Below are 21016 nucleotides of genomic sequence, written 5' to 3'. Positions count from 1 at the left end.
GAGGTTTATTGTTCTGAATTATTCTGTCATTCGAGATATCTTTAATTAGAATTGTGACTAGTCAAAACTAAAATTGGCATATCTTGAATTTATTTTTTGACTTGTCATAATTTAATTGTAGATATGTGAAATGTGTATTTCTTGTTTCTGTAGCTTTCTCTCTGGAGAACGGTCCTCTGAAGTGAACCAATCACAGACGCCAGGAGAAAACGTTCTTTACGGTGATTTGCTGAAGCTTCTGTCAGTCATTTGTGGAGGCGTGTCTACTCGCTGCAGCTGTCAGATTGGGAGCCGCCTTCATCCCAAACAGCAACAACAAGAGCTTAGAGAGCAAAAAAGACAGAGGAATGTCGTCGCCTGTGTAGTGCAGTGCTTATAGGACAGAGGTAAGAAGTATATTCGCCCAATAAATCATTTCAAACAGCATAAACGGTTAGAAGGGTACGGCTTACCGCGCCCCAAGATGTGTTTTTAGCATGCAGGTATGATAACGTAACAGTCAGCTGGCAATGACGATGAGGGAATCCCGGATACCAGCTCGCTTTGTCCGCCTTTTCATTTTACGCAGCCACGGCTTTGGATTTTGCGCCGTCGTATTTCGCTTCAAATGATCTGGTATTGATGGAAGAGACGAATCAATCCGTTTGGAGACAGTACAGAGGCGTAACAAGAAAATCTATGGGCAAGGTTCGCCAGCCGCTGCTGTCCACCTCCCCCCACAGCTCCACATCCCCCTTTCCAATACAGATTACCTTTTCAAAACTGATATTTCATTCATTCATTCCAAAGGACATTAGAATACATATCAAATCATACCACTGTTATGCATGTAGGATAAATTAGGATGTTGTAATTAGATGGTTTAGGGTGGATACTCCAGGCCAGACAGGACGCATAACGTCAGAACTGTTTGGTGACGTAATAACAGGGCAAATTTATGGGAAAATAGGAATACAGGAGCATGGCACAAAATGGGTAAAATATGGTAGTTTCCCAGTCAAAACATGAGAATTGAGAGGAATGTTGTGTAGTGCTTTCAGACTTTGAACCTATAAGATCCAACTTTGCAGTTCAAATATTGATGATTTCATTCAATCAAAAATAAAATCATGTCAAACAAACAAACAAAAAAATTGTGATCAAAACTTTTGAATTTACAAAAGAAAAAATTTCAAAGAAAAATCTGAATGAAAAAAATTAACTGGTCAAAACTTTTTGTATTGTAATATTGTTACAATATTATTGCAATTAAAATCACAAATTTTAAGCCTACTTTATCTAGTGCTAACATTAGCTAGCACAATATGCTAACTGGGAACGTGGCAGACAAGATATGTAACTGTCATCATAAGTTGTGTCAGACTTCTTTGAAAAAAAGGTGGACACTTTAGTTTTCTTTTAAAAGGTGTAATTTTGTGAAGATTACTTAGCATTCACATTGTGTGTCCTGTCACCGAAGCGAAGCAGAAAGCCTAACCCCAACCCTTGCATTTCAGGAGAGTTCTGAGAAGCAGGCAGTCACTCATCCACTTTAGTCAGCGCTAGCCAACAGGGCCACGTCTTTCATCGTTCATCTCTAGGGCCCTCCCAGGATAATCGAGTGAAGATCGCAAGCAAAACTTGAGTTCAATAAAAAAAAGGGGAGCATAAAAGAAAACTTCAGAAAAATTCTGACATGCACAAATTAGTTTATGTTCTGCAAATAACTTTTTCACTTCATCAAGCAAAAATGAGTGATTTTAATAATAAAAAAATGAACAATAAAAAAAGGATTATTACAATTCAAAAGGTTTTGACCAGTTTAATGTTTTGATTGAGATAAGTTTTTTTTGTTAGAAACAAAACAATTTTTGCAAATCTAAAAGTTTTGACCACAATTTTATTTTTGTTTGACTTTTTTTATTATTACTGAATAATTGTGAAACAAATGTAACTCCATAAATACAGGATGTTAAAATTGTTTTACCTGTTATAACAATAAGCCTCAGATGTCAATTTCTTCAAAGCATCTTCTGATTCTGGAGCCATCACCAAAAACCCTCCAATTCTCAACCCAGTGCTGCTATGGAGACCCCCAAGAACTATGTCTTCATCCACGGGAAGAACGTCTCCCACAACACGTTGGCTGGCTCCACTGCGGGACCCCACATGTCCATTGACAAGCTGTTTCCGGCTCTTCTCGAGTGCTTTGGAATCATTCTGTGTGGTTATATAGCTGGACGGTAGGTGTATGGAAACAGAGACGTGTGTGTGACTTGTCAAAGAATTTGATCTTGGAAGTTTTCAACCTTTTTCTTTCCACAGGGCTGACATGATCACGGAGAGCCAGGCAAAGGGTTTGGGGAACTTTGTCTCTAAATTCGCTCTTCCTGCTTTGCTCTTTAAAAACATGGTCCTGTTGGATTTTGGGGACGTCATTTGGGCTTTCCTTTGGAGTGTCTTGGTAGCAAAGGTCTATATGTTATTATTATAGACACACTGCAACGTGACGTCACGCACAGATGACTGCTGGTGATGACTACCATCACCAGCAGGTAGCTTCAGGTTGTCAACATAACAATCTTAAATGTATATGTGACATAAAAGAAAAAGGGATGCAGCACTTTGCTGTCAACACTACAACAACTAAGTAACAAAGTTCAAGGATATCCCATTTCACAAGTCAGGAAAAAGTTTAAATTTTAAAAATTTAGGAGAGGGAGGCCGGTCAGTTATGCTGGCTTGACTTTGACAACCTGGACATGTAGATGTGCTGCTGAATTTGGTGTGTTAAAAAAAGGTGACCAACACACCAACTCTGACAGATTATCAATAGAGCAGGTGATTAAAATAATTAATCAACCATTACTGTGTTCAGATGATCAATTACAACAAAATAAGCATCAAGCCTAAAACATAAAACTGACAAACTGAATGTTTTTTGTGTGGAAGATTTTTGTGTTTTTTGTTCCTGAATTATGATACACTCGTGGAGCTGTGGTCAATCAGTTACTACGGCAATAAGTGTGTGTTTAACATAGCTGACAAGGGAAAAAAAGAATGCCAGTGGTTTCAAATGATTTTTTCTGAGGCGCTCTGCACTGAAAACACCAATATCTCCAGGTTTCATTTGGTTAACAGATTGGTTGCACTACAGCAGCACTGTGGATGATATGTAAAGAATCGCCTTTTTGCCCTCCAGTGTTGTGCGCATCATAGCATGCAATATGTCTATACATTTTTATTATATTATTATTGCTATATTAGAAGAAAATGAATAACCTTGTCTTGCTGGCAGGTTACAGTGTTTGTACTGGTGTGTGTGCTGACGCTGATGGTGGCCAGTCCAGACAATAGATATAGCAAGGCTGGTCTCTATGCCATCTTTGCTACCCAGAGTAATGACTTTGCCTTGGGATACCCAATTGGTAAGACTCACTCGGCATGGACATTTGATCTCAGATCATTTCTGAGGTCTGGCTGTGTTTTCTCTTCCAGTCGACGCTTTGTATCGAAGTACGTACCCAGAATACCTGCAGTACATCTACTTAGTCGCCCCGGTTTCCCTCATGCTCCTCAATCCCATCGGCTTTGCTCTTTGTGAGGTGCAAAGGTGGAGGCAGGCCAGCCATCTGCAACACAGTAGTCTTAGTATTCTGGGAATTGTAGTTTTACAGGTAATAATATCAGTTATGAAGTATTAACGTTTGGTTCATTCTTCTAAATTTGTCTCTTTGCCTCTCAAGGTGTTGAAGAACCCAATAGTGTTCATGGTGATAGTGGGAATCATCTCTCATTTTGCCCTGGGAGAACGGATTCCCTCTGTTCTTTCTGAGTTCATCGATGGCCTGGCCAACTCCTTCGGAGGAGCAGCGTTGTTTTACCTTGGCCTCACTATGGTGAGCTGTTGGAGATTGTATCTTTTTTCTAGGGTCACAAGGTTTACTGAGATTGTTATCTCTGTTCTTATGGGGCAGGTCGGCCAGCTAAGAAAATTAACCAGAGACACTGGAGTTGCCCTGATTCTCCTCATAACAGCCAAACTGTAAGTAAAATGTCAGGGGAAGGATGTCAGGGGTTTTCATTTCCAGTCAGTTTTATTTTTGTAAAATCAAATACTGACCCTTTGTACATGACATTACTCTATTCAGAAAGCGGCTAAATATGGCCGTCAAGACGACCTACTGTATGTAAAAGTCACTTTTATTCAGTTGATGTAACTCTAAACCTAGTCATAAAAACTGTGAGGCCATCTGCACAGACAGACAAGGATACAAGCCAAACTTCTTATTTTATTGTTCATTTCTGCTTTTTTAAAATCTAAATTATGTATTTTTGTTTGAAGTGTAAAAGTTATTTGCAGAACATAAACTAATTTGTGCATGTCATTTTGGTTGACAGCCTAAGATTTTAGTTGAGATTCTCAAAGTTTTGTTTGACACTCCCTTTTTTTTTTGAACTCAACGAGTTTTGCTGGTGATTCTCACATGAAGATCCTGGGAGGGCCCTAAAGATGAACGATGTAAGATGTGTCCCTATTGGCTAGCGCTGACTAAAGCGGATGACTGACTCCCTGCTATCTCAGAACTCTCCTGAACTGCAAGACTTAAGGTTAGGAAATTGTAACAGCAGCTGCGAGGGGGGGGCAATTACAGTTGTCATGAGGCCCAACATTCCTGGCGGCGCCCCTGATCAGTGATCGCTGATCACTACCTCTGGTCGCTGATCACCAAAAACGATCACATTTATCTTACTCTCAGCTGTGTGTGCAGGCTATCTCCTCTCCTTCACACTGTGTAAGCGCGAGCCAACAAATCCTGTCTTGTGAAACTATTATTCTGTGTTGCGGCAGAAAATTACTGGTAAACTAGGTCATCCAGTTGGCCTAGGATGAAGAATGAGCCTTCATATGATGGGAGGAACTTTTTGACTTTATTCTTGACACGATGTGTTCCTTTAATGAGGTACTACACAGGGTATTCAGCTTTATACTGTGTGTGGCAGCAGTTTTTGTCATACTGTCTCTTTGCACATGTGACAGAGTCCCTCAGGGCTTCTCTAGCAATTTGGTGGGCCAGCTTCAACCATTTCCGCATCTGCTGCACATACTCTGGAGCAGTGGGTTGGTGTTCCAAATCAGGGGGCAACTTACTTCTCGGCCTAACATTATAAAGTTTGGAGAGAAACCTGTAGCACTATGTTTGGTTGACCTGCATGCCATAACAACATAAGGAATCATCAGGTCCCAATCCCAATGACAGCATGGTGCTGTAGTAGCCAGGATCTTCTGGAGGGTGGCATTGAAACGCTCGACCTGACCATCTGACTGCGGCCTGAATGGTGTTGTGTGAGTCTTGTCTATCCCAAACAAATTGCACATCCCTTGGAACACCTCAGACTCGAAATTGCGTCCCTGGTCACTGTGTAGCGCTTGAGGGATTCCATAGCGGCACACCCACTCACTAGCAACGATACCGGCAACGGTCACAGCTCGCTCGTTTGGAATAGGAAATGCCTCAGTCCACTTTGTGAAGTAATCTTGTATCACAAGCACATAGCGGTTTCCACGCTCGGTCTCATTTAAAGGTCCCATAATGTCCAGTGCAATGCAATAGACATTATGAACCCTTGATGCACAGCTGGTACAGGTTTTACACCAGACAGCAACATCCTCCCTCATGTGGTACCAGTAATATTGGGTTCTTAATCTGGTCAAGGTCCGCTCTACACCAAAATGTCCACCCACCGGCCCCTCATGCATCTGTCTCATCACGTCAAGTTGTAGTTTACGTGGCAACACAATTTGTGGGTAGAATTGGGTGTCATCAAGGCAGTAGAACCGACGGACCAGAACTCCATCTCTGAAGTAGAGTCGTTTCCATTGAGTCCAGTATGTCTTAGTGGCCAGGCTGCATGGCGAGACAACGGACCATGGGGGGCGTTTATCACTGGCCTTCATCCAGCTGCGTATGGGTGCAATGTCCACATCAGCATCCTGGGCCTGGCTCAGCTCCCCCATGGTCCAGCCATGAAACAAAGAAACTGTGTCAGAAGTCTTAGCCACATATATTTTCTCAGTCAATTTCACAGTGCATCCATCAGTTTGAACATTGTGATGCATTTTGTCTGTATCAGTGGAAATGTTTTGGTCTAAAGTCTCTGTATCTGATGAAAAGGTGTTTTGACTTACCCCCACTGGACAAACCTCTGTGGTGGAAGGTTGGTCCTCCACCCCCACTGAACTCAGCAACAGGGAGCTGGTGTCAGAGTTCAACTCACACTGGACAGCCCGATGGTTGATGGTTTTGGTTGATGTTGAGAGGTCCTGCACTTTACATGGGCAGGACTGGCGGCAGGATCCCCTGGAGAGGCTGTCGGCATTCGTGTGCTGTCGACCTGGACGGTGGATAATCTCAAAGTCGTATTCAGCCAGTTTCTCAAGCCATCGAGCTAACTGTCCTTCTGGCTCTCTCATTTTGGTCAGCCAGCGCAGACTGCTGTGGTCCATATGCACCTTAAACGGTCGGCTGGGGAGATACTGACGAAAATGGGATGTGAAATCCACCATAGCCAGAAGTTCACATCTTGTTGTGCAGTAGTTTTGTTCAGGCTTTGCCAACTTGCGAATGCCATAAGCCAACACTCGTTTCACACCCTCCTGCTTTTGCGACAGTACAGTACCAATGCCGGTGTCACTTGCATCAGTGTTGAGTACCATTTCACCGCAGCAGAGGGGATAGCCAAGAATGGGGGGCTGAGATGAGGAGAGACTTTAACTCATTGAAAGCAGCCTGGTGTTCAGCATGCCACTGGAAACGAGCATTTTTCTTAGTTAGGTTATGAAGGGGTTCAGCAATGGATGCAAAGTCTTTCACAAATCGGCGATAGTATGAGGCCAAACCGATGAAGCGTCGGACCTCCTGAATGGATGATGGTGTGGGCCACATTTGGACTTTTTGGATCTTACTGAGGTCCGTAGCTACACCATCTTCAGACACTATGTGACCTAGGTAGGCCACCTGCTGGCGGAAAAGGCAGCATTTGGCAGGTTTTAATTTCAGGTTAGCTTGTTGGAGTCTGTAAAACACCTGACCAAGTCGCTGCAGCATCTCTGACACTTTCCTCGGCAGTGCGATGACGTCATCCAGGTAGACTAAACAGGTCTCCCACTGCATGCCAGTCAGGATGCGGTCCATCAGCCGCTGGAATGTCGCCGGGGCATTGCATAATCCAAACGGCATGACATTCCACTTGAGGAGACCTCTTCTGGTGCAGAATGCAGCTGTTTTGCGTGCTCTTGTCTTCAGCTCCACCTGCCAGTAACCCGAGGTGAGGTCCAACGTGTTGAACCATCTGGCAGTAGATAGTGTATCCAGCATATCCTGGATGCGGGGCAAAGGATACGCATCCAATATGGTTTGCTCATTGAGAGCCCTGTAATCAATGCAGAGCCGGTATGTCCCATCCTTCTTACGTACCATAATTATGGGCGAAGCCCAGCTGCTGTGGCTGCTCTGGGCGAAACCGTTCTGCAGGCTGTCGTGTATCTGCCGGTCGGCGCATTGCTGCTTCTCTTTTGTCATTTTACGTGGGGGTTGTTTGACCGGGGCACCTGGACGAAGAACAATATCGTGCTGGACGAGATTGGTGCGGCCCAGGTCAGCAGGCCCAGTAGAGAACACATGTCCATAAGCAGAAAGCAAACGTTTAAGTTGGAGGCGTTCACCTTCATTGAGGCCTTTAGAGTTCTGAGCATAGAGCTCCTCCAGGTGCAGAGGAACAACCGGAATGCTGACTGGCGAGTCGGTGGCCGGTGAGGCACAGGGAGGCTGCATGGGTTCAGATGGTTGGTTCTTTAATGGTCACAGCTTTATTGGCAGGATTAAAGAAGCAAAGGGGGACCGTTTTAGATTTCTGGGGATGAACTAAGACTCTATCTAGCGAGGAGTACTTTGTGTTTCTCAATAAAACCTTTAGTAGGGATAAACAGAAAAGGGTTGTAATGTTCACATTTCCCCACCGTCACATCTTCAGTAGCCTTTCTACACTCTGAACCCTCGGAAGACATATCTAATGTCATAAACGGGTTGGAATAATCTGTTTCGAGCCCATATTTTTCACGGGAGTGGCGAGCGGCGGCGTCCATCTTGTGGTTGCTAAGCAACGGGCTAATGCAGTCTCTCTGCTTTATTGCTAGCCGCTACTAGCTCACCACTTGTCCATCAAGGTGAAGAGGTCCCTTCGTGGTCGCCAGTGTTAACCGTTCCTGCTCAGTCTACTGACCGTGGTTGGGAGACACCTGGGAGTTCTTCCTCCAGGGCCAAAGTGAAGTCTACTTCGGGGTTAACTCCTTCATACACCTTGAACATGAACCACGCAGTGGCACAAAGGTGGTTGGAAGTTAACTTTTAATAGCGCCAGCTAACAGTTGAAAACTGCATAGACTTTTCTTAGCCGCTGCACTTATCCCGCCACACATACCGTCTCCCCCTCGCTCCTCAAGCATCCCGGTTTTCTAGCACGCAGCGCCCCCCTTCTGACCGGAGGACAGCTGCCACACATCTCACATACACACCACTTCCTGAGCTATCATCACATACAGTGGAGGCACTTTCCGCAACACATGGTAATATTGTCAAAATCAACTATCTTAGTCAAAATTCAATACTGCTGTCCCTCACTTCCAATGTGTTGTGTAATTAAGTGACAGGCTTGCAAAGAGTCAGTAACAAGGTTAATAATGGGTTAATCGAGGAGCCATGCTGGGATGACTTCCTGAAGGCAGAGATTCAGAAGGAGCTTAAGCTTCTTAAAGAGACAGAGACCTAATTTCAAGGCATTGAATTACAAAGTGAAATGTCTTTTAAATCATATTTGATCTATACAGCATTTTTATAACAACTGAAATTACAGCTTAGTATACATAAGCTGAAAAGTTTGGGGATCTAAAACCAAGCTACAAAATGTAACATCTGGAAGTTACAAGTGTTTAGTGTTTCAGTGATTATGTGATGTTTGTCCGGTTCAGCCTGGTAATGCCGTTGGTCTGCAAAGACATGGTGGACATCCTGGACGTCGGGGTGAACAGCACAACCCCGAACCACACCAGTTTATCCAATTTTGCTTTTCTCTACGGAGTCTTTCCAACTGCACCAAGCGTGGCTATATATGCTGGCCACTACAACATGGAGCTGGAGGTGGTGAGTTCTCTTTGAAATGACAAACTGCATTACTCATGCCGTACAGCATTTCAAAGATTTAAGCATGTAAATTCTATGAATCAGGAGTGAAACAGGAGCAGCATGAAGCTTTCATCTTTTAACGAAAGAAATGCCTCATATATAATATATGAGGCATTATATATATATATATGATCTGAATATAAATCACACTTCCAAAATAAGTATGTACATAGAAATATGCTAATTAATAAATAATAAACGTCAGTCCAGAGTAGAATTTTGTCAGTTTGTCTTTCTCCCAGGTCAGAGTTGGGTGCTGTATAGTCTTATATTGTATTATATTATAATGTAAAGTAATTTATTTCTACACAATATTTTTTTTTTATCTTGAAGTAGATCTGTTATGGAGACAATTGCTGCTGTACAATTTGTTACCGATAAACAATCTTGATATTTTTGAGATCATTTTCAAGTAATGTATTGATAACAGCATAATAATGCAAGTTTTCCCCCTCAAAGACTGGTAAACTTAAATTTTACTGAACTGTAAGATAATTTAAATATGAAAATAACACAACAACCAAAAACAATAAATAAAAGGAAATAAAAGCCACACAACCAAAACTTTACATAAAGTTGATTATGAAGTCTGAAAACCAAATTATCCTTCAAAAAATATTAATAATCAGAATTCTAATTATCAAACTTATTTTAATTCATAATGTGATTAACTGATCAATTGCTTATTGCAACAGGCTTGCCTTAATGCCAACCAAACTGCATGAGTCTGCTGATCCATCTCATTTCTTTTTGCTGCTTCTTTAAGTCTCTTCGATTAGAAAGCCTAGCAGAGAGAAAAGACATCGAACTGTGACCAGAAATCTTTTGACTTGACGCAGTTTTTCTATGTTCTAGGTGACGTCTGGGATGGTGATCAGCACTTTTTTGTCTGCTCCGATCATGTACGTGTCTGCCTGGTTGTTGACCATTCCTTTGATGGACCCTAGCCCCCTAGTGGCAGAGCTGGAAAATGTCAGCTTCAACATCAGCATCATGAGCCTCATAGGACTGGTTTGTGGTTTTGGTGCTTCTACATTGCTGCTCCCTCAGGCTCACTGATATCATATCAATATCTGGATCAGTCTTGATGTTTGAGAAACAATCAAGATTGAGTATCAGTGACAATGTGCCCAATCCATAAAGTCAAATCTTTTCAGTCTCGTTCTATGCTTTGTTCTCTGAGTGGGTTCATTCTGTATTATTTATTTTAGATTATAATAAATGTTCCTATTTGCTCCCACTCTTAATTTGAATTCTTTCCTATTTATTTTACATTGACCATTCTGCTCTGAACTGCACTGACTGAACTAATGAAAGTTGTTTTTCCATGTTTGACTGCCTTGTTGGTGGATTTAAATGTGTTGTACTGGGGCAGAGTTCGCAAATAATTTTGTAATTCTGTACATTTACAAAGATTTCTAAGATAACTGTTACAAATGTTTGAAGTCCATTCAGCTGTTTTTCTCTATCGGATCGGATTCGATTGATACTAAGCCTCAGATTTGGGTTTTGTTATGAGAAGTGAAAAGAGTTGAGTCTCTAACAAGGATCAGCATCGATATTTTAAAAGAGAAACTCAGTTTGTGTTTCTCCCAGGTCTGGACCATCGCTCTGATGTTGCTGAGGAGGAAATTTAATCAGCTCCCTCATCTATTTGTATTGAACCTTTTCCTGGCTCAGGTCAGTTAAGTTTGATGCAGTTTGCATTGATATAATGCATATTTATTCATATTTTCTCCAGTCTGTTACCTTAACCCTCTGCTTTTTGTGATAGTTCTTAGTGTGCATTAGCATGATCCTGTGGAACTTTCTGGTGAAACAAGAAGATCATTTCCTCAGTAAAGTTCTCACCTTCACTGTATTGTATGGATCTCTGTACAGCACTTACATCTGGACAGGTTTGTATTTGTCAGATGATTAAAACATCAGTTCCTGTAAAGCAGCTAAATAAACATTTTATTCTTTGCTTCAGAGACATTTGGGCTTCTCTGTGTCTCCAGGTTTAATCCCTCTGTGTCTTGCTCTGACTAACAGAGATGATCTGCTCAGACTCAGACCTGGGCTCTTCATGGCTGTGGGCTGGGGGTGAGAATTCAGGGACGGGAGCAGTGGCGTCCACAGTGAAAAGATGGTCTTTTATTTATTATTTGGTTTTATATTTCTGTCTTGATTGAAAAAGATAACGATGTGCCTTGTATGAATTGAAGACGATTCTCTGGAGCTCCACTGGAAAGAGAGAAATCATTTAGTTGAAGTATTCTGTCCTTGGTGTGTTTTTGTAGGATTCCCTTTGTGATGGTTGGACTCCTACTCATATCAGGAGAAAGGACGGAAACCCTTGACTCTGCTTTCTTCTATGGCAGAGCTCAGGTTGGAATCTTCCGTTGTTATTGGAAATCCACTGATCAGAACTGTGTGAATGAATGCTTGTGAATTTTCAGTTTTTGTACAACTGCTACTGCCATTTTTGATTTATCTTAAAAGAAGTGTAACATGATGAGGTGATTTGCTGAGAGCTCACCAGGATAAAAGCATCAACTTTTCTCTTCAGCCTTCCTTTTGTCTGGCAAGCAGTGCAAACTGCAGACATGTCTCTACAAGACACAGAAAACAAAGGTTTTGTATAAAGAGCTTCTATCTAGAGGCGTGCAGAGTTGCATATTTTGGTTTGAATCTGATGTACAGCACCAGTATACCTGATACTTTTGATTCACTTTTGTACCATCAAACTTCAGACTTTTTAGGTTTTATGGTTTTTCCTCTACTTTTTTGTCAAAACCTCAAACAAAATTTGAAGAAGGTTTATGTGTAAATTTATGTAAAATACTTTGATAACATATTAACATTATGCCCATGATCAATAGGAAAAACAAACATGTTTTCCAGCATAAACAAAGTGCAAAATATTATTATTTCAGAACAATCAAATTTAAATATATGAGATAGTTAGGAAACCAAAGATAAAATCTATTTTTAAGAGTGAGTTTGAATCTAAAGTATCAATCCTAACATGCTAGCATTGATCCAATACCAACGAGGTATTGATATAATTGATCTTTTGGATCTGATGTCCTTTAGCTTCTTTAATGCTGGCAATAGCTAATTTTGACTGCTTTTCATTTCGTAACAACATCAACACTGAAGAATGTTGTACTTCCATAGAGTGCATTCAGAAATCAGAAAAACTTTGTATTTTTGAATTTCCAATTTTGTCTTTTTGTTTTTTATTGGCACATCACCACTCTTTGTTTGAAACGTTTTTACTTCATTTGTACTGTTACCTGTATAGGAGTAGCAGTCTAAACCAAAAGAATTGTGTTATTTTTATTTATTTCTAGCATCCTGTCATTAACAAACCCCTCCATTTCCTTCTGCCTCAGATAATCAGCTCTGCTGTTGTTCTGGGTGTGAGCCTGGCCCTTGGTGCCTTTTCTCTAATGGGTCTGAGCCAGGGGGACCGGGAGCTGATTGGGTACGAAGCCCTGAGCCGAACTGCTATCACTGGGATCAATGATGAACTGAGGGCCCCTGCTGACCTGGAAGATCAACAACAGCAGCAGCAGCAGCAGCAACAGGAGGCCAACTCCACAAATTCTCCCATCTGCAGCATCAATTCACGTAGTGCCGCTCTGATTCTCTCTTTAATTTGAAAACATTTGAGTTTTTCAGACCTTGTTTTTTATCCCCAGATGGAGACATGTGTGACTGTTACTCTGTTGTTAATAATTGGTTCTCTTTTGCCCTTTGTCTTTTCTCGTTGAGGAGATTTCCACATTTCTCCTCTCCATCATGTCCAGGCCTGACATGATGGCCAGCACACATAGTGAACAAACTTACAGTAATAAGTTCATAAATGCACAAACTAGCAGCTAATGCAGACAACATTTAGGCATAACATTTAAATCATTCTGATAAATGTTCAAAGAAACAGCTGATAATAGTCTGTAATTTTACACATTCAACATTTCAACACTATTATTATTCATATTAGTAGTCTTAAAACTGCAGTATGTAACGTTTATTAATAATATGTTTTTTACATATTTGTTAAAACTATTACTGTCATGACAGTATGATACGAGTCAAAAAATCTGTGAAAAAAATACTCCCTCTTTCTTCTCCCAGTGTTTGCAATGCTAACTACTGAAATATGCCGCTTGGTTAGAAACAACCAGTCACAGACAGGATCAGGGTCTTAGCACTGTTCATCACTTTTGTGTACATGCTGCTCAGACCCTTGCCTGCAGAAGGTTCAGCACGTGTAACCAAGGTTTATTGACTGCGCTTTGATCTGACTAGCTGTTTTTGACTGAGAGCAGTGCATTCCTTCAGGTGGCAGTTGTAGCACTGGGAGGAGGTGAAGGAGCTTAATTATTATTATGTTTTTTTTTTATATCATATATGATCATATAATCACATTAACAACATGGTGACACCTTTAACAAATATGTTTAAAACATTCTTTTTTACTAGTACTTATGCTGCAGCTTCAAGGAAGGTTGACGGAACCTCATTTCTAACTTTTGTTTTCCTGCTCCAGGCCACAGCGGAGTACCATGTGACAGACAGCAGCCGAGTTCATCAGACTCGGAGCAACCGCTCAATTTGCCTCCTCCAGGCCTTCAGAATACTGATGACAAGCAGGCTGTGAGACATGTGTTGCTCTGTTTGCTGCTCAACGTCAGTCTGCTGGCTGTAAGCAGGAAGCAAAGAGGACAGCTTGCAACAGATTGTTTCACAAAGACAAATTAATAACCTCCTTCAAATGTATTGCTGTCTCGTCATGTAGAATCTGTCCAGCTGTCTCTGGTGGCTGTTCAACAAAGATCCAGGCCGGCTTTACCTGGAGCTGCAGTTTTTCTGTGCTGTGGCCAACTACGGGCAGGTACCTCAGCCTGACTAGATTTTGTATCTCTGGCTCCATTTATTGTAGCAAATATCAATAAAACATTGTTGAAGCTCTGCTAATATAAAAAAAACACAATTTTACAAATGAAATAAATCCAATTAAATCACAAGTGAATAAGTTTAGAGTGATAAATCATTGAAAGCACGCCGCACCATCATCCTACCACTTCCTGTTGTCGTCTTTACCACCAGTGACATTCATGTTGTTGATCATCTGGTTACTGATCATGTGACTCGTGTGAAGTGATAAATGTTTCCATTTAAGTTTGGTGAAATACACTAATTTCAATTCCCCCAAAAACAACATCATCCTTGTGCAATATTTATGGAAAAAAACTTTCTTTTTTTTTCAAAATTGCCAAATTTATTTTCGCATTTCAAATTTGAACAATTATATGGTCAGTGGAAATGCATGTGTGTGTTGTAGAAAAAACTGTAGCTTGTGCTTGTTTTCACTTGCTCTTTCCCAGGGCTTCCTTTCATTTGGAATATTTGGTCTGGACAGACACCTCATCATTGTGCCGTTCAAGAACAGGTGGGCTGAGACTTCAGCTTTGATTTCGCATTGCTTTTGTAACGTCTTTGGAGAAAGTCCTGAAATAATGATGTTGTCCAGGTTTGTCAGCCTGTGGCACAGCCAAGATGGAGAGGGTCTGAATCCGTCTGCCGTGCCCGAGGATGTCCGACTCACCCGTACCCAGTTTGTCCGCTACCACAAAGACCAGTGTGTACAAGACATAGTGCACACTCACAGGTACGAGGGACACAGTTGGCACTCTGTAGTATGTAGTAAGAGTATTCATAACTGTTTAATGAGTACCTTGATCAATAAAAATCTAAAACCTTGCATTTGTATTCAGCCATTCAATACTTTGAAAAATACTTTTTGCTGTAATTACAGCTAAAATTATTCCTGGGATATCTTTGTTCATTCAGCTATGCAAAATAACTCAGTCTAAGTACATGAAGAGCATCTCTAGATATCAATTTTCAAGTTTTCCTAATGATTGCCAGTTGGTTTTCTAGGCAGACTTCATCTAAATCACAGGTGTCAAACTCCAGTCCTCAAGTGCCGCTTTTGCCGTTTTTAGATGTGTCACAGGTACAAAACACTGGAATGAAATGGCTTCATTACCTCCTCCTTGTGTAGATCAGTTCTCCAGAGTCTTGCTAATGACCTAGTTATTCTATTCATGTGGTGCAGCAGAGACACATCTAAAAGTTGGAGGACACCGGCCCTTGAGGACTGGAGTTTGACACCCCTTATCTAAATCTTTCAATAGTCTCTCTGAATGTTGGGATCGCTAGTGTTAGCCTTGGATATGCTAGCATCAGCCTTGCCTGGTGATGGTTACCAAGGACTTCTTGATTGATGCCTTCCTCATTTAGTATGTCAGCTTAAGGAGACAGACACATCTATGTAGCTGTTGGAATATTCCCATTTTTATAGGATATATTATAATCTTGTTTTTAACTTCTTCATAACTTTACCTCTGCTCTATGTGCTGTTCTGTTTGGTTTTCTTAATTCTAATGTTCTCTAACACCCTCCTGAGTTCAGAACCGCTGAACTAAGACTTAATAATACTTGGACAGTTTTACATGGATTTTCTTCATCAGTAATGGAGTAAAGGGGGTTGAACACAAATGCATGACATCTTTCTGTTTTGATTATTTTCAAATAAAAAAAAAGGCTATTTTCACTTACTGTCTACTTCTAGTATTACTGTCTTGTTTCCCGCAGAGCAACAGCAAGCATTTAACATGAAACCTTTCCATACTACTGAAAAGACCCAGGCGCTATAATTTTATGACTCTTGGCTGATACTCTTTGCTTTTCTTCAAACAAGTTCCTATTCTTCTGTCACCTTTCACCTCAGATTAATTAATCTTTTCCTTGCTTTTTCTTTCCCTGTCTCTGCCATCTTTCCTTTACTTTGCTGCTTCCTGTGCTCCACTTCTCTTCATCACCACCTAGTGGCTCAAGGGAGAGTGTGAATGCTTCGGCAGGTGAATCATTCCTCTGATTGTCACAGGTTTGGGTGAGTGAAGCAGGAGAATGGAATTGGACGTTACCTTTCCCATCATCCCCAGTATTTAAATACAAATCCTCAGAGAGATGGCAAGTCACAGAATCTGCACAGGAATTCCAGTCCAGACGAATCATGCAACCAAATTTCACTTCCTTCCAATATGGAGAGTTCAGATAAACACCTCGGATACATTTCTACCCATCAGGGACACAATGACCTCTACTCAAGCGCGCCCCAGTTCTGCCCTGAAGGAGTCTTTCGAGGGAGTGACTTGGTGGACTGGTTAGAACAAGTTCTGTGTGCCAGATGGGCCGAGGCCAAACATTACGCCGTTCGTCTTCAGAGGGGCGGAGTGGTGCGCCACCCGACAGGCCAGCAGAGCTTCAGGGACGAGCCCACTCTAACCTACTACTTCCTGCAGGAGGAGGGATGGCCCAGGAACATCTTTGAGGACGAACAGAAACTTTGGGATGCCAAACAAAAAGTACCTTATGGTGAAATTACCACAAGATACTAGCTGGATTGTTGCAAGACCCAACATTACATTACTCATCAAAATCTGTTTTACGGGGAGAAAATCCTTTTGCATTGTAAAAGTATTGAGTAGTGCTTTGCCATTGTCATAAGAAAAACAACAAAACTAGTCTTGACCTCTGACTGGGGGTCATAAACTCAACATCCAGGCTTTTCCAATTATTTCCTATCTGAGCTCCAGGTCAGGGTACCAACACTCTTCAATGTGGTGACTGTTACTGAGGTACAAAGTGTCAAATGTATCTGTTTTTAGTGTCAGTTTGCGGGTTTGAAGACATTCAAATGCAAGAAGGTATTTAGAAAAAGAGAGAGAGAGATGAAGCTGATAACAAGAAGGTTGAACAGAGTCAGAGTAGCAAGACACTCTTGTTTTATGCTGTTTTTAAACAGATAGAGATTTCTATTTTATAACGCTAAGCATGAGTGGATGCTTCAAATATCAACTTTGTTTAAGACAATGAAACATTTTTACAGCTACTCCTCTCTCACACGGTGTGACATGGCCTCTACTTCCAATCGAAATAATTTATGATCGCTTACATCAGGAAGGCAAGGAAAAAATATAAATTTTTGATTTTCTGTATTCTAATTTCTAAAAAACAGTCATCATCAATAAGATCTGGTCAAATTTTTACCAAAACTGCAGAGTCTGAATTCTGATTGGTGCGTAATTAGCGAGAACTTATCTAAAAAGAGTGTGGTACATAAAGACAGAAACACTACTGGTTGGGCATTCAGTCCATGATCCAGAATCTGGTTTATATCTAACTTTGTCTTTCCCTCTCTGAAAACTGAATGATGGACTTTTGTCTTAAACACTGGTGTTTAAGTATGTGTACCATTAATGCGTGGAAAGCAGACAGTTAGACAGACTGAGTGTCTGTCCAACTACACTGCAGAGGGTTTTCATGTTTCAGGTCAGAAGAGAAAAGCCCAGCTTCCTGAGAAAGCAGTGTTTCATTTTGCACGCTGTCTTTGAACCAGTTTGTTGTCTGCTGACCTCTTGCATGACTCACATTGAACCATTTTGCACTGACTGAATAAAAATTGAAAACATGGAGTTATGCAGGTCGCTGTATATTTCTGCACTGGTATTGGAATATTATTTCTGTAACTTTTGTTATATCTGATTTTTTGTCTTGGACAGATTTTTTTCATAAAAAAAATTAGTCCAAAAGGATATTCCTTTGCAACCAAAAGAATATCCTAGATTTAATGCATTTTTGAAAAAAAAAAACTCAGCCAGGATTGAAGTTCAGACTTTTATTTTGCCATATTTTTTGCTTTATTTGAGCCATAGGTGTAGGAACTGGGGGTGGGGGGCGGTATGGGTGGGATTTGTACCCTCCAATATTGGAGACAGGCGCATTAGTCCCACCATAGACATATATAAAGGATAGACACCTCATAGCTCTTGGCTGTTGTCGGTGACGAGATTTAAGGCGGCCATCTTGGAGCAGTTGACCGTTCCATTCAGCCTTACATGTTTGACAGGTGAACTGAAATCAGCACATTTAATCAATCATAACTCGCTAAATAGTTAACGGATTTTTACCATTTTTTTAAAATGTAAACAGTCAAACAGCTGAAATATCTACATTTACAAGAAAGTTATTGAAGTATTTTTGAATTGGATTGATACATGGTTCGGCATATTTAAATTTCTTAATGGGGAAAACAGAATAGATTCGGAATAGAATATTTTGATATTGATGAATGATGAGCATTTTACAAAGCACACAACTAGTCTTATTTTTTAAATATATTATTTCATAATATCAATACATATTTATATAAATAAACACAAAATAATACAATCACAGAGAAACTGGATAATACTGATGCAGTATCACATTTTTAGAGTAAATGATCACATGACCATAGCTGTTTATATCTTGGTAGCACCTTGGCGAGAAGAAGACTGCTACAGACCTCCCAGAGAAGAGGTTAGCAACGGAGGTTTAAATAAACATACCACAAATATTTTTGGTGCACATCATCTTTAAAGTGCCTAGTTATAATATTCACCTTTGCATTTACAAATATTGTGTAACAAAAAAAAGAAATATCTATATATAGATATCGATATATTGTAGTACTTGTATGTTTCACCTTATGCCAGTATTATTTCCCATACTTGCTAGGTTGATCTGAGGAAGTGTGTTACTGTGTATTTATCTTGTTAACGGAACTCTGCATGCAGTGGTTGTGTGTTCCAGGGGGATCTTTTTTGTCGGGGGGGACTTTTGTTTTTGTGTTGATGCTCGCTGACTCTGGTGTGGATGTGTAAAGTTCATCTGCCTCGGCGTTAGAGCACATAAACCACCCGGCTGGGCTCCGGGTGGTTTATCAACATTAAAGGAAGATCAACATTATTTTCTCCTGGAGTTTTTATCCTGCACCCTTACAATCCATCCGCTGGCACCGCTAACAACTGGTGTCAGAAGTGGGATGTTCCGGACCGGATTCAAGACACGGAGGGACGTCTTGGGTGTTTCGGATAAATCGCTCCAGCAAAAGTAAGGCGGAAAAAAAAAAAACGGCTGTCAAGAAACATAACGGCCTCACTGTAAAAACAGTAGCTGGATGTGCTGAAGCCTAAAACAAAGCAGCACGAGTGACTATAATTATATATATATATATATATATATATATATATATATATATATATATATATATATAATATATATATATATATATATAATATATATATAAATAAATAATAATAATGGATGAAAATGAGGAACTACTGGGAGCTACTGCAGCGCCATCAGACCAACCTCCACCATGGCTGCAAGTGTTGTTGGACCATCAGTCAAAACAGTTAAAGCAGCTGCTAACACCAGTGCTACAGCATGTTGCAGCAGAACAAAGAGAGACATCTAGAGCAGTGCAATCAACAAGCAGCCAAATGCTGAATCCTGAGGCTGCCCTTCCTCCCTTAATGGTGCAGGAAACCCCAGAAGTACCCTGTGTTCAACCACACACACACCGTTTACTGCAGAATTGGAAGTCATTCGCCAAAGGTCACATAATGCAGGCCCATCCAACACTTCAGCCATCCATGATCCAGCTGTAAGGCGTACAGTGAGAGACATACATCAGCACTCATCTGCGGCACATTCTATTTCACAAGATGCATATGGAGGACTTGGCCAGACTGAGAGTAGGCATGAGGTGGCAAGACAACCACCTGCATGAAGCAGCTAAAGTTAAGCTGGCAACATATGACGGGGTTAGTGGGTTAGGACCCAGAATGAAAATCACGCAAAGGGGGCCCTGCCTCCTCGGTCGAGCACCCGGCCCCTCCCGTGGGCTTTGAGCTCCGGGGTTTGACCGTGGTTCTCATCCATGGTCCAACCCCGGGTTAGGGTAAGGGTTGGGGTCAGGGTCAAAGGTCAGAGGTCAAAGGTCAAATAAATTGAACCCCCTTCCTTCTCCCCCTTACCCTCTTCCCCCACCACTGTGTGCACGGGCACGTTCTGCTGGGAGCCTCTACGCGAGGCCTATCTCTCATTCAGACCTCTAGGGATCCGAGTCTCCAGCCTTTGGATCCATAACCTTTCAGCCCTTCTCCTCTGGGCTGAAGACCAGGCTGGGTCGCACTCCAGCACCGAGGCTGAAAGTGCATCCCAGCCATGGCGTATAAAGTACTGCACTAAGGGTACGTGAGTTTTTTAGTTTTTGAATGTTATATCTATGTTGGGTGAAACGAGTAAGGAGGCTGTTACCCGTTTCACCCACATACTGGATCTTACAAATTTGGCAGGTAATCAAATAAACACAATTTTTTGATTTGGGGTTTCCTGATGGGTCTAATTTGAAAATTGTGCTTTTAAATCTGTTTTATACCCAGTGCAGCTGCTTGAAGAATCCACCCTGACCTTTGACCTTTGGTCCATTCAGAGGTCTTACCTCAGCTTGGACGAGGAAATCCCTTAGGTTTTTATTTATTTTGTAGGCCGCAATTATTCTGTAATTTTGAAGCAGACGTTTCAGATTGGAATTTAGTAAAATTCTGCTTGATGTTATGCACAAAATGTCCTGCTGAGGAGGAGAATGTGGTGATCAGGGGATCATAGGTGATGAATCGGGGGGTCTGGACTCAAGGATAGGGATAAACGGTCCAAGGACTAAACGCGCCTCCATCACCGCAGAACGGCAGCAGAGACGCAAAACACTGGCCATATCACTCTCACGGTCCCCAAAGCCGAGGCAGTCACTACTCGTTCAGCCCCAGAGGCCAGTGTGTGTCCAGTCTGGCTGCCCAGACCAAGGCTGCCTTTCGCCTTTGGCCCAGGGTCCAAGTCGGGTCATGTTG

The 21016-nt window shown here is 41.4% G+C and overlaps 1 protein-coding gene across 3 annotated transcripts; it reads left to right on the top strand.

The window, feature by feature from the left end:
• Positions 1-268: 268 nt before the first annotated feature.
• LOC129357888 (integral membrane protein GPR155-like) lies at positions 269-17755 on the top strand. Of its 3 annotated transcripts, none has more exons than XM_055026836.1 (19): positions 269-386; positions 2007-2222; positions 2305-2452; positions 3278-3407; positions 3478-3656; positions 3726-3878; positions 3957-4024; positions 9008-9179; positions 10077-10232; positions 10818-10901; positions 10996-11119; positions 11222-11306; positions 11504-11591; positions 12602-12839; positions 13762-13916; positions 14011-14106; positions 14600-14664; positions 14746-14883; positions 16367-17755. In XM_055026836.1, exons 2-19 carry the CDS (start codon positions 2065-2067, stop codon positions 16446-16448), a joined length of 2319 nt encoding a protein of 772 aa, XP_054882811.1. In that variant the 5' UTR covers positions 269-386; positions 2007-2064; the 3' UTR covers positions 16449-17755. The 3 variants fall into 3 exon arrangements, with proteins under 3 accessions (XP_054882811.1, XP_054882813.1, XP_054882812.1); XM_055026838.1 differs by having other exon boundaries at positions 16165-17755; XM_055026837.1 differs by having other exon boundaries at positions 16107-17755.
• Positions 17756-21016: the final 3261 nt, after the last annotated feature.

This window comes from Poeciliopsis prolifica, unplaced genomic scaffold (assembly GCF_027474105.1).
Source record: "Poeciliopsis prolifica strain line A6 unplaced genomic scaffold, Auburn_PproV2 SCAFFOLD331, whole genome shotgun sequence".
Taxonomy (NCBI): Eukaryota; Metazoa; Chordata; class Actinopteri; order Cyprinodontiformes; family Poeciliidae; genus Poeciliopsis; species Poeciliopsis prolifica.
Note: the sequence above shows the minus strand (reverse complement) of the source record. Positions and strands in the feature narration are given on the sequence as shown.

Coding starts and splice junctions, on each gene's coding strand:
- LOC129357888 (XM_055026836.1), top strand. CDS start 2,065: ATGGAGACCCCCAAGAACTATGTCTTCATCCACGGGAAGAACGTCTCC. Junction 9,180..10,076: donor ACAACATGGAGCTGGAGGTG/GTGAGTTCTCTT, acceptor TCTATGTTCTAG/GTGACGTCTGGGATGGTGAT. Junction 12,840..13,761: donor CATCTGCAGCATCAATTCAC/GTAGTGCCGCTC, acceptor TTCCTGCTCCAG/GCCACAGCGGAGTACCATGT.